Consider the following 13,996-nt stretch of genomic DNA (forward strand, 5'->3'; position numbering starts at 1 on the left):
AAAGTGTATTCCACCACGCTGCTCCAATGCGGGTTGGTGAAATACACATGTGGCAATTTCAGTGAAATTAGAAACATGCAGGTTTCCTCACGATGTTTTCTTTCCCGTCAAGCACGAGATGAATTATAAATATTATTTTTTTCTTTAATGTTATACAACAACAAACATTAAATTCAAGTCAATGTCACTATCAGTAGAGAAGTGTCCGGTCGTAACTACAGCAGCCATCACAAATTATCATATTGCATTTGATAATTACAAGTACAAATGTAACGGCTTCTCAATGGAGTCGTATTTGCTATAGTCTAACCGCAATCGAGAATAGTTGTCAGCTAACTAACTAACTGTGACATCAATTCCATCGCGCACAAAGAACGTTGGCAACTCCTTTCTTTGTCGCACTTCCAAAAAAAGGAATTCCTTACCAGCTCACGTGTTCCCCTCCTCTTACAACCCGGGTTCCTTCAAACGAGGAGTGAAGAGGCATCTTGTGGGCAGGCAAGGCGGGGACGGCTTGTGCAGAACATTCTTCCCGACTGTACTGGCCGTTGTCGTGTTTGGACTCTACTACTACTTACCATCAGGTGGAGTAGTCATTTGCCTGCCAAAAAAAGCCTGCTGGGTAAACCTACCCCCCACTTATCACAATGGCCCATTTAACGCGTAAACCATCTATTTGAAATAAAAAAATATCTCCTATATATAGGTAAAATAATCACTTTAAGGATGTCCGACTTTACTCATTCATTGAATTCTGGCCTACTGTCAAATAAGATACATAATTACCACTTTTTAAATATTCAGACATATTCCCAATACTAGTTAAATGCGTTGGGGATTTTATAGTGTACTAACGATAAGTGTCTTAGTGCGTCTGACAGAAGATTTGTGGTATTATACACACCACAAAAAGGGAAATAAAAATACAACTTAAAACTACTATAAATACAATACACACTTACAAACACTAAAACAAGCTCACACACAAACGTACTCACACAGACTCATTCATAGATTGCTATCTCGTAATAGTTTTTATTTATTAACTGTATTCTTAGTTAAATATTCTTAGTTAAATACTGCTTACTGTGAAGTATCAATTATAATGTTAATTATGTCGATGACGGCTGCTTTGCAATGTCATAGAAACATACGTCGACTTTCAATTTCACTAAATATTTAAAATGCGAAATATTTGTCATTAATTTTTGTTTTAAGAATTTTACTTGTCAATCGTTTGGTGTTTCTTTTTAATCAAATAAGCATTGCCACGCATGACGTAATATATTTAGTTATATTATTTGATTTAATTCTAGCTACTTATATATATTAATAAAAATAAAATTAAAAAATACTATCGCGGTAAATCTGCGTATGACAGATAAAATCTTGCCACATATATACATACATACATACATATATATTATTATCCATTAACCGCCAGTGGAATGACCTAGCGGAATAAGCTTCTGCGTTCTGTAATGTAATATTAAAGCACTCTTGTACCATCATAACATTACATATTTGTTATGTAAAAACGAATTTAATTAAAGTATTCTATTTTGGTGATAGGGCTTTGTGCACCCCAGCCTGGATAGGTACCACCCACTCATCAATTTGTACTTAGTATTGTTGTGTTGAATTGAAGGGTGAGTCACTAAAACAGGCACCAAGGCTGATGGGACATTGGCGATATATTTTAATAAATATTTTATACAACCTCAATGTTTATGAGCGGTCGTTACCACTTACCAGCAGTATTATCTTGATTATATATATTATAATAAATTGGTAATACACCAAAATATGTCCTTCGTAAGTTGTTGCATTTACTCATATGAACAATAACATTTTAATAAATATAAAAATTTCAATGACAGAAATAAATTTTTTCGTTAATTTGCACCTCCTTTGCTTTGATTCAACTAGCTTTATACATATATAATATATAAACAATAAATGTAAAAAAACAATATCCCAGTTTTAAAATTATTTAATTCAATAAATTTGTGTATTTTTATCAATACATTTGTTTATAAATATAAAATTATGATAAAATTTTTAATTACTTTTAGAAACATTCCAATTATGAATTATAGTTTTTTTTTAGGATTATTACAATTATTAATGGCACACTTTAAAGGTTTTAATTTGAAAATTTTGTAATTCTATTAATCAGAATACACTTACACAACATTTAATATTATTAAACGAATGTTAAAAAAAAACAACATAATTATCATTTTAATATTATATTTTTGTAATATTTCCATTCATTAATATTTCCATCCAATTTCTCAAGTCTTAAAAAAGCTAGATGGATGATTATATGAATATTGTTTAATGAAAAGAGGTTTCATGGTAAAAAAAAGAAAAAAGCTATAACTAAAAAAAAATAAAAATACAACCATTTATTACCAATATAATTTATAGAAGAATTTAAAATAATTTATAACGTACGTTAAAATCTATAATTTTATTTTAATAAAAATCACAACAATAGGTAAGTATACCAGCTAGTCTTTTCACTATGTATAATTATGTATAAGTTATACACTATATTGTATACAACACCTATGTAGCTTAGGCTTAATATATTAAAAAACTCCTATTTGCATTACTTCATTTTTAATATATATATATATACTATATTATGTAAATAATATTTTAGTAGACATATTTTTGTAAATAAGTTTTAATATCACGTAATTAATAATATTCAATTTGTTCGTTGAGTAATATTCTTAAGGAAGTTAAAATATATTTCAACAGATTAAAAATGATAAAGCAAACAGGAGTTCATACAACAAATGGTTAAAAATCACAATATCATAGTCTAAGCCTCGAATAATAGCTATAAAAAGCATAACTTCGCCCTTCGGTATCGCTTAAACACTGTATATGTCACGTGGGCTGATGCCGGAATTTCTGGAATATTATAAATTAAACATAAGATTCATATATTTAATATATGGTATAAAAAACAAAGAAAACATTATTTAAAAGTTTTTGAAGTGAAACTTCTCAGATAGGCATTCGATAATAGAAGGTGGAAAAGAGTTGAGAAGAGAGGAGGAAAATTTTAATGACGCGTCACGATTAGGTGCATTTCGTTACGTGAAAGAGAAGAAAGAAATGGCGTAAAAGAATTGGAGCAAAAGAGAGCGACGTATACACAATAATACAAAGTTATAGAAAAACATAGTGTCGCACATGCGCGAGGTTTCATGCAAATTTTATTTTGTTGATTTCTTTTGACATTTTCAATCTCTCTGTCCCTGTCACTCCTAGTAAATAGGCATTTATGATATCTTTATTTTTTAAGAAGTTTCAATTCTATTAAGCGTAAAAAAAATCCTACCGATGAAAAAATATTTTCCTGACGTCTGGCAATTTGGTCATGTGACATAAAACACAAATCAACAGTTGACATAACATTCTAACAGCGCCAATTTGTTGTAATTCGACGTAATTGTATAGTTTCAAATTATATTATTCGTAATTAGAGCAATTACAGGATATTAGTATCTTTTATCGTAATTTTTTGCCGCTTCAAAGTTACATCATCCATTTGATCACCGACCCGTACGGAACTTTTCTCTCAGCGGCCATTATATGTTAACAATAAATACAATAGCATAACTCGTGCCGATAAATAATATATTTATAAATGGCGACCGTGCCATTCGAGGACTATTGTCTGTCAGGTTTATTTATTCACTTGTAATTTATTAATTGAGCATAAATTTAGAAATAAGATTAATAATAAATAAAATTGATAATGTTTTTGCTGACCATACTTTAGTTATTGGCACGAATTATAAGATAATAACTTATTTAGTAGAAAACTATAAATATAAAACACGCCCTTATTTATAAACGTTGTTAGTGGGTGTTTAGGTAAACAACGATTTATCTCTTTCTGTCATCATTGATTTTACATACGAAAGAAGAAGACGGCATTGTTTACTAATCACTTCTAAACATTTATAGACAGGGCCATAAGAAATGTTAAAGAATTATTAGTATGTAAGAAGAATGCATACCGATTATATATAAACATATGAGTTACGGCTACACGTCTGTTGTGTACCTGTAAATGACTGAGCTTGAGTAAACTGAGCACTAGTATTCGACTCAGTTTTGTGATTAAGCGATGACGTATAAGATGATGAAAGATGATTAAATGTTATAAATATTTAATGACGTCATACGGTCAAGCGATGATTAAACAAGCAATGATATTAAGAAATAACAAATTATTTTAGAGTATTTGAAATTAGTCAAGAAAATATATATTGTATTGAAAATTAAGAAGAATTAGGAAGTTTTTTTATGAATAATTAATAAAGTACTTTATGGTATAGATATAATACACTTATATATCAAATATTACTATAATCCGTCGGACTATTCGAGCGTGATTGTAGCAAACATATAAACTCTCGCATATAATAATAAAATTAGAATATTATAACAAATTAATAAGATCATTTAGATTTTAAGATTAAAATCATAAGCAATTGCAAATGAGTTAATAATGAGTGTTTCTGTAATTAAATGTATACAAACCTATCGCTAGGCTTCATCGCGTCCTCGTCAGAGTCAATATCATAGATGTCATTATGCATGTAACTCCCATTGGAGTAACCGCCTACGTCTACTGAAAATAAAATTACAGTTTTAAAAACCTTTTATAAACGATTTGTTCATAACAAGAATAGAATTAACTAACAAACCGGATTACTAGCAATGTGTGTTTTTTAGGAAACACATTGGATTATCCCTAATTAATTAAGTGAAAGATTGACATAAGGTTGTGCTAGAAAGGGATGCAACAATAGTCTAACAATGCACAAAGCTGCACAAAGGTCCCTTCTCTGTTTTTCTTAAGAGAAGGTTTGGGGCTTACTTCACCACGATGCGTCGGTGAAGGATGGTAGATACATGAGTGTCAGAATTTCATCCCTTACTCTCCCTTACAACTTAAATTATATAAGCTCATGAAAAGGCAGCGGTTGTTCAGCTTTGAACCCATAGTCTTTGTTTAAGATTTACGTTTCCTAATCACTGAGCCACGGTTTACGTAACTAAAGGTTAATTTACTACCTTTAGTAGAGTCATCGTATTTGGCATCAGCCCACTTGTAGTCGGTCTCGGAGTAGAGAGGAGGCAGAGTCTGGTGCGGTGTGGGGTACAGATCCAGATTACGCTTCTCTTTCACGCTGTCTGTGTCGCTGAATGATGGCATTCTGGAACAGAAATATTTAAAAGTTAAAAATATTATTTTGTAAAAGTATTAATGTCCCACTGCTGGACTAAGGCGAAGGCTAGAGAAGAGTCGAAACCAGATAAGTCTCCTTTTGAGGAGATAGTGTGGAGATTATTCCACCGTACTCCTTTAACATACACCTATACACATGTAACACACCCTACAAAGATAAAATAATTCTCACGGAGAATTCCACTCTATCATCAAATATTCAATTCAAACATATTGATGCGAAATATATTTATTATTAACTCAAACATTACTGTTAACTTTCCTCTTATCACGAGTGTTATCAGTGTTTACTCGGTCCTTATCATTACGACTATTTCTATCTTTATTTTAATCATTTACATTATTATAATCACCACTCATATTTACATTTAATTTGATATTTAATATTCCATTGAATTGACAAAGTAATTATGCAAAAGCTTTATATTTTCTTCATTTCTTAAAAAATAAACTTGAATCTAATCCGACGATTGTGAATTCAATTTCGAACATGCATTTATAAATTTTCATATGCTTATTTTGTAATATTTATTTTCGTGCCCATTCATCGGATGAAAATCTACCACGCATCGAGCCCCGAACTAAAGCAACTTGGTGGAATAAATTCCCAACTTAAGCCTCTCTAGGAAAGCAGGTCATTCACCAGCAGCGGGATATTTACAGGCTATTTTGCTTTACCTACCACCCTTACCACCAATACATTAGCTTGCTAAGATGTATCTAAATCTAGAAATTGTGCTAAGTAAGAGTAAGTACGTATTTAAAAAGCAAAACTTAAATTCGATGAAAAGTCAGGGGTATTTATAATTATTAATATTTTTATTAGCATTTTCTTTTATGAAATGATGTAATTTAATCGTGTAATTAATTCGTGTTTACGAAGACATTTTTCTGATTCCAGTGCACGTAGAACTATAGATTCCACGATCAGCATAGACAAACATGTAATGATAATCGTTAGTAGTTATCTACTACAATCTACGAAGATTGTCCTTATCGAATTTTATTACTATTGTTCTGAGAGTCTCCGATTATCAGCTCAAGTGAGTGTAAAACGACACATACGCTAATGAAACCCTGCTTTAGTAAATAATGTCTTTATGTATTGGACAACGCATGAAAAACCTTAGGAAATGAAATCGACTGTGGGGCGAAGACTTCTTCATTTTGAGGATAAGGTTTGGGGTTTATGCTATCACGCTGTTCCAATGCAGGTTGATGGATACACAAATTTTACATCAGGCACATACTGGTTTCCTTATCATGTTGTCCGCCGATCGTGAAATAGTGTGATACTTGCCTGCCTTGCCTTTAAGCCCGCAATCAGTAAAATTCACATGTTCTGACCACTGAGCCATCACTTTTTCGTGTGATACAATTAAATTTACCTAGTGTAATCCGCGAAGCAGCTGAATCTCCAAAGTGCAAAGGCCAGCATCGCCATGGAGATGACGACACCTCCGGCGATGACGAGCCACACGATCAGCGTGCCGCGGTCGTTGGGGACTTGATACTCCTGGAAATTGACAGAATATACGTTATCGAATGAAATACATTGAAAATCATATAATAATAATTAAATAATATTAATTAAAAAATGATAAATTACTGATTTAAGAGAACTAATTTATGATTAACAAAAATTATTATTAATAAAATTAAAGTGACCTATAAAGCAAGTAATTAATTATAGAAAAGATTAAGTAAATCTATGTTAAAAATTAAAATGTTACATCTGTACCTAATGTGAGAAATTAGAGAAATGAAATTATTAAAACAATGTGCTAAAACTCACAATGTAAATAAAAAGTTACAAACAATAGCCACAAAATCGCAACTGGAAAAGTTTCGCTCGTATTTTTTGCAGTTGCAGAGCTAAACAATTCTTTGCCTACTTTAGATCCAGCTAGGTCTAGCTAGACCATTGTTATTCTAATTCTTAGTACAAGCATTTTGTGTTTGCGAGATGAAAAGCATATTGTTCATGCTTTAAGATGAAGATATACGTCTCAATTTTTCTTGAATTGCGGTGAAACTTAATATTGTAATTTATAGTAGTGTTTTTACTTCTAATAGATATTTGTTCTATATTTTATTTGCACTTTTTTGTGAAAAATATCACTTAAAATTTGATCGAATTATAAGTTTTTTTTTATAGTATAGGTAGACGGACGAGCATATGGGCCACCTGATGGTAAGTGGTCACCGACGCCCATGGACGTTGGCATTGTAAGAAATGTTACCCATCGCTTCCCTCGCCAATACGCCACTAACCTTTGAAACCAAGATGGCATGTCTTGTGCCTGTAATAATACTGAGCCAGTGTTATGGCACCTCAAATCAGAACTGAAAACTTGATAATGTACTTAAATTATAAAGTTTGTATTAAATCCTTACCGTTATTCCTAACACTCTGAGTCTAACTGCGAAGGGGTCGCGTTGTGAATAAGTTTCCCACATGCTCCTCAAGTCTTCTTCGTTTAACCTCGGTTCTCTTTCTTCATCCTCATCTTCGACATCATTGACATCATACACGATGGGCACTCCGAATCTGACTTCAGTGCAAAGCTCGAATTTTGGCCAGTTGTGGAAGCAAAGCGCTTTGCTTGTTATTTGTGTCGTTTCTATTCTGTAAACAAAATATATTACATTGAATACACATTTGTAAAGAACAGATTATCAGAATAATTCAAATAAAAAGGATGTTTTGTGAAAAGACGGTCTTATTATCTAATATCAAAGAAATCTGGTAAACCGTTTGGTTACTTTTAACTAAAATTTAAAAGAAAACTAATTATTAAGTAATAGATATCGTTGTTTATAAAACAACAATCATAAGAGACAAAAGACAATAAACTGAAATGAAATTGATATTATCGCTTGTCTACTGTCTTAATAAGTATGCTCGGGTCTACACACGCATCATTTTGCACATAATATAGATGAAAATAGTACACAGTACATAGTATTTCTTTAAAAATCATCTAATTATTTATTACGAGGAAGATAGATTATTCATATTTAAAAAAATAAAATAGATTTAATATGTTAATAAATAAAAGCCAGTGCTGAAAAACATAGAAGTCCCATTGAATGTTTAGTTTCTATTCCGCGACCAAAGTATATAAAAAACGACACCCAAAAAATCGAATTAGACAAATTTGGATGGTCGCCAAAATTTTTTCGATGGGAAATCCCATCCGACTCATGACTCATGACATATCTAAACAATACAAAGAGAAAAAAACGGAAAACAAAATAAAAGTCAAAATTTCTTTTATGCTTTAAAGAATAATGAAATATAAAGGAATACGACGCGACAATAGATATCTCGACATCAAAGAATTTGAAATGGTTCCGCCGCTGCTCTTTCAGTTGAGCAAAAGTTTTTATTAACCCGTTGCAGACATTGTGGAAAGAATGTTCTGTATTTCATAGCTATTAAATATTCAGTGTATCTGTGCCGTTTCCGGCACCTTGATTGTGATCTTGGCTCATGTCCAATCTTTTGCTTTGTATCTTAATGGCGTTATTGCAAGTTTTATTAGTTGCATTACTAGTTTTATCTGCTGACGAAGAGATTTAGTATGTGTTTTCACTAGCTTTTTTATTCTGTTAGTATTCGTGTGATAAATTGCGCAACTAAATTTGAAGTGAATTGCATAATTGATTGGGGCTGTAATTATATACTTGTTTTTAGAATTGGAAGATATAATATAAAATACAAGATTTAAATTATTTTAAATTAGGACTACAATAAAAGCTTGTGTTTAATAATTAGGAACCTTAAAATTTACGTTAGTAAGAAATCTAAAAAATTAATGTTTTTGCTATTCATTTTGATGGATGATATTTTTTGCTTCTTCAAATCAAAGTGTAGATTTATTATTATTTAAGAAGGCTCTATGTTCGAATATAGTATGGGTAGGCGGACGAGCAGATTGGCCACTTGATGGTAAGTGGTCACCAACGCCCATAGACATTGGTTTGTAAGAAATGTTAAACATCGATTACATCGCCAATGCGCCACCAACCTTGGGAACTAAAATTTTATGTCCGTTGTGTCTGTAATTACACTGACTCATTCACTCTTCAAACCGGAACAATAATAACAAGTACTGCTGTTTTGCGGTTGAATATCTGATGAATGGGTGGTACCCACCCAAACGGGCTTGCACAAAGCCCTACCAACAGTAATAAATAAATACACCAGTAATATATAAACTAAATGTAAATCTATCACCGGTTTTTCGTCGATCTTCTGTCGAGAATTACGAGTTCTGTTCGCTGGACACTATCGGCTCAAGCATCATCTTAAGCTGTAGAATTGACCTTGACTTCTGCTTATGACAAAATATATCACTTATTTAATCTTTTAATTAAATAATGTAAAATAATATTTACTACGCCTTTACCTATAAAATCGTTTAAATACAGTCTGGATGTTAGTGAAATAATACCGCGTCTTCTTTTTTCGATTATCAAATCAATAATGACAGAAATAGAGAAATCACTGTTTAACGAATGTCTTCTTAAATTTTACTAAAGTACCGCTGATTCGTAATCGATAGTAATGTATAAAGCTTTATTTGTTTGAACGCGCCAATCTCAGTATATATCGTTCCGATTTGAAAAATATGTTCGTGTTAAATAGTCCATTTATTACAAGAGGTAGCCATTTCCAACCACAAGAGGAGTGAAGACAAATAAACTACTTTGACATTGAATTGAGATCTTGAATAATCTATGATATTTATTATGGTTTCGCGTAAAAATGGCGTTTTGAATGTCGACTAAGTTTTATCGAAACTTTGGAGGTTCAATTAAAGTTAATATAAGTATGATGAAATAAAACGCTTTATTTAAATAGTAGGCGTTCATACTTCTCAACAAAGTAGTTAAGTTGAAAAGTGTTATATTGTAAATAAAGATATATTGATCAAGTAAATCTTCGTTCATACTTCTCAACAAAGTAGTTAAGTTGAAAAGTGTTATATTGTAAATAAAGATATATTGATCAAGTAAATCTTTCTTCGGATCTTCTCCTCAAAACAGGAGAGGTGCCCTTAGCCCAGCAGTGGGACATGTAACTGTTAATCTTTAGTCGATTTCAATTGGGTAATATCATGCAACGATGAGACAATAACGTGTTACGCGGTTAAAGCGCGGAGCAGCTATTGGTAAAATATAACAAAATAAGATCATATTGACAATTTATCGTTGTGGATTTGTATTTATCAGCTGAATGTATTTGTTAATTGACACATAGATATTTTTCACTGTTTACATAAATACTATAGAATATATTTATATACTAAACATCACCACGAATTGTAACTCGGGCAATTACCCCGGACAAATATAGCTTTAATTAATTAATAGGAAGCTTGGAGTTGGGTACTCTGTTGTGTGCGATGCGTTGAAGTGAGATTCGATGTGATGCAGATGAAAATTATACTAAACAAACTACTAAAACAAAATGATAAAATGTTTTCATATAGATTTATTTTACTTTTAGAGTTAGAAAAAGACTATAGACTGTATCAAATCACGTTACGATGACGGTGTACGGAGCAGTAACGTTTAGAAACGAATATAACAACTAGCTACCTTATTATTGACATTAAAAAAGGTAATAGTTTTGCTCTATTCATATTATACACAATAGTATACTACGCATTCTTAGATATTGGCGTTAAGACAAATCCATTTCTTAATTGCTCTTCATCTAAGAACTGACGCAAATGTTATGTAACATGTTTCGAAATCGAACACGGACGTTTTTTATTTAATATTTGCTAAATATTCGAAATAAGAACTTAATCCCAACTTTCTTATTATGATGATGTCCTTCTCACGATTTCGGCCGCGGCGGCCATTCTCAGGAGAGATTAGCCAACTACGCAACACATATTATATTGCAGAAGTGTGTGCTCGAACACAATTGCACTCTCTATTCCCCCACTCTCATAATGCGACAGCTTAGCGTGCTTTCCAACTTCAAGACGGATAGAAAATTTTTCGATGAAAAAGTTCGTTCTCGAGACTTCGAGATCCACGGTCTTATATGGAGCCACTAAACCAACGAGGTAGTCACTATATACATACAGTAACGGCCTGTTAATGTCCCACTGCTGGGCTAACGCTTCCTCTCCCTTTTTGAGGAGAAGGTTTAGAGCTTATTCCACCACGCTGCTCCAATGAGGGTTGGAGAATACATATATGACATAATTTCAATAAAATTAGACACATGCAGGTTTCCTCACGATGTTTTCCTTCACCGTCAAGCACTAGATGAATTATAATCACGAATTAAGCGCATGTAAATTCAGTGGTGCTTGCCCTGGTTTGAACCCACGATCATCGGTTAAGCTTCATGCGTTCTAACCACTAGGCAATCTCGGCTTCTACATGTACATAGTTAAATATAATTACGAAATCAAGTATATATACATATATACTGACATGTTGTATATAATGAGGATTGAAATTGTAGTCGCTTAACAAACAAACAAACTCGCTTTCACATTTACAATATTGGTAAGGATTAACACACACACACTCACACTTTTCAAATAATTTATTTTCAATTCAAGATTCAAAAATCCATAGAACATAATTGGTACGTAAATAATATAATAACAGTTTTTACATTAACCAAAGTAAATACTTTAAAGATACGAACGAATTACGACAAATGTTCAAAGTTAAGTTTAGGATATAACCAATACTAATTTAAGATACAAGATCTAACCTTTAACGATCAAAGGCGAGCCATTGGGTTATATCCATCATTCCACGTTGTTATCGGCGGAGGTATTTCTAGATCGTGACGGAATTATATTTAAAGTAAATAATTGCATCTCTTGCCTGTATTATATATTTAAATAGTTTATGGAAATTTAAAAAAAGAACATATAATTAACGTGTTTAAATATTTGATAATTTTTACGAAATAAAGCATTAAGTGCATACTGGTGGTAGGGCTTTGTGCAAGCTCGTCTGGGTAGGTACCACCCACTCATCAGATATTCTACCGCAAAACAGCAATACTTGATATTGTCGTGTTCCGGTTTGAAGGGTGAGTGAGCCAGTGTAATTACAGGCACAAGGGACATAAAATCTTAGTTTCCAAGGTTGGTGGCGCATTGGCTATAAGCGATGGTTGACATTTCTTACAATGCCAATGTCTAAGGGCGTTTGGTGACCACTTACCATCAGGTGGCCCATATGCCTTCCTATTCTATATAAAAAAAAAAATTATACTTTTTTTTAATTTAAGCGTTTTTATTTTATTTGAACATGATATGGTTTATTTAGGAAAATATAAGACTCAGTGTACAATACCACAGTCATACAATATAAGTTTTATTAAAATTGAAATCCCAAGTGTATTTATTATACAGACATCTGTTTTACATTTCGAATGTTCTTCCCGGTTTCTCCTGTCAATTCTCCTGTCTCATATTCCAACTTGAAACTTCCAAAGTCTACGTTTCACATTTCAACATTCTAAACTCAGTAGTTATGGATGTGCGCTACTAGTCAGCCCGGCCAGGACCAACGATATAATTATATAAAGATGTGGATAATAATGATACAGATACCGCTCAGTCAAAGCTAATAAAAACGAATTGAAAATGTTATAAAAAGTGTATTAGATATTATTGTCTGTCAGAATTCTTCCATCAATTAATTGTTACGAAACAATCGTTATCAATAAGGGCTTTAAACGAAGCTATGCGTTTAATCAATTAGATTGTTCGTGTAGCGGTCGTGTTGATTGAACGATTTTAATCATACAGTACACAAGTATTCAGAATACATTGTACAGTGGATGATAGACAGGAATAGTTCAAACTAAAATTAAAATATAATTGGAATTAAAATCAAATTTATCTATAATTAAAATTAAAAAATTATGAAATTGGAATTATTTTAAAATAAAAATGTATATATGGTACCAACGGATCGGAATACATAATATATATTCTCAAGAAATCTTTTGATATAATCTGGAAATATTATTAAATCTAAAAAAAAACACTTTTCAATATATAACTAAACCTTGGTATAGAATCAATTTTGTTCAAAGTTGTGTGCACACAGGTAGAAAGAAAATAATTGTATATTAAATTGTAATGTATGTGTCTGTGTTTGTTAACCTATTTCAAAGGAGGAGGTTCTCATTACGGTAATTTTTATATTGGTTAGCTCAAAACATCATTTATGGACCGATTTGAAAAATTCTTTTTTGTTTGGGGGGGCTAACTTCCCATTTGGTACCATTTAAATTTGAAGAAAAAGTATCCCTTACCCCTAAGGGTGAAAAAAAGGGATGACAATTTATTCCTGGGCTCGAATCTTATTCGAAATCTGTTTCGTTTTTTAAACAGATGATTATGTCGCCTGCATTCCTACAACGCTCGTCCGATCGGGTTGAAACTTTACACAGTTGTTATTGACACTAGCTCGAAGGCGTCGGCGGCTACGTGAAGGTTATATATACATATAGATCTATGTTATAATTTAAAATATTTTTTATATAGTCAGCAAAATATTTGTCTATGTATGTACCTTTTACGGTACCTAATAAAGGTAATAACTATTTTTCTTTATTACAGATTCAATTCATTGTTAATCTAAACTAAGTACCTATATCCTATTCCTATATAAGATTAATATCTTGATTTTTTTATATTTTAAATTTAG

The 13,996-nt window shown here is 31.9% G+C and overlaps 1 protein-coding gene across 4 annotated transcripts in view; it reads right to left on the minus strand.

The window, feature by feature from the left end:
* Positions 1–2,393: 2,393 nt before the first annotated feature.
* Positions 2,394–13,996, minus strand: part of LOC126777504 (uncharacterized) — a 32,625-nt gene continuing 21,022 nt past the window's right edge. Inside the window, exons 5-10 of one of the 4 annotated variants that reach the window (XM_050500521.1) lie at positions 7,682–7,913; positions 6,673–6,800; positions 5,110–5,252; positions 4,573–4,660; positions 4,047–4,093; positions 2,394–2,928 (exon numbers count right to left, since the gene is read on the minus strand). In XM_050500521.1, coding sequence (XP_050356478.1) covers positions 4,075–4,093; positions 4,573–4,660; positions 5,110–5,252; positions 6,673–6,800; positions 7,682–7,913 — 610 coding nt within the window. In that variant the 3' untranslated portion in view covers positions 2,394–2,928; positions 4,047–4,074. Of the gene's footprint in view, positions 2,929–4,046; positions 4,094–4,572; positions 4,664–5,109; positions 5,253–6,672; positions 6,801–7,681; positions 7,914–13,996 lie in introns of all 4 variants that reach the window. The other 3 variants (XM_050500520.1, XM_050500519.1, XM_050500518.1) reach the window with 3 other exon arrangements.

This window comes from Nymphalis io, chromosome 23, assembly GCF_905147045.1.
Source record: "Nymphalis io chromosome 23, ilAglIoxx1.1, whole genome shotgun sequence".
Lineage (NCBI taxonomy): Eukaryota > Metazoa > Arthropoda > Insecta > Lepidoptera > Nymphalidae > Nymphalis > Nymphalis io.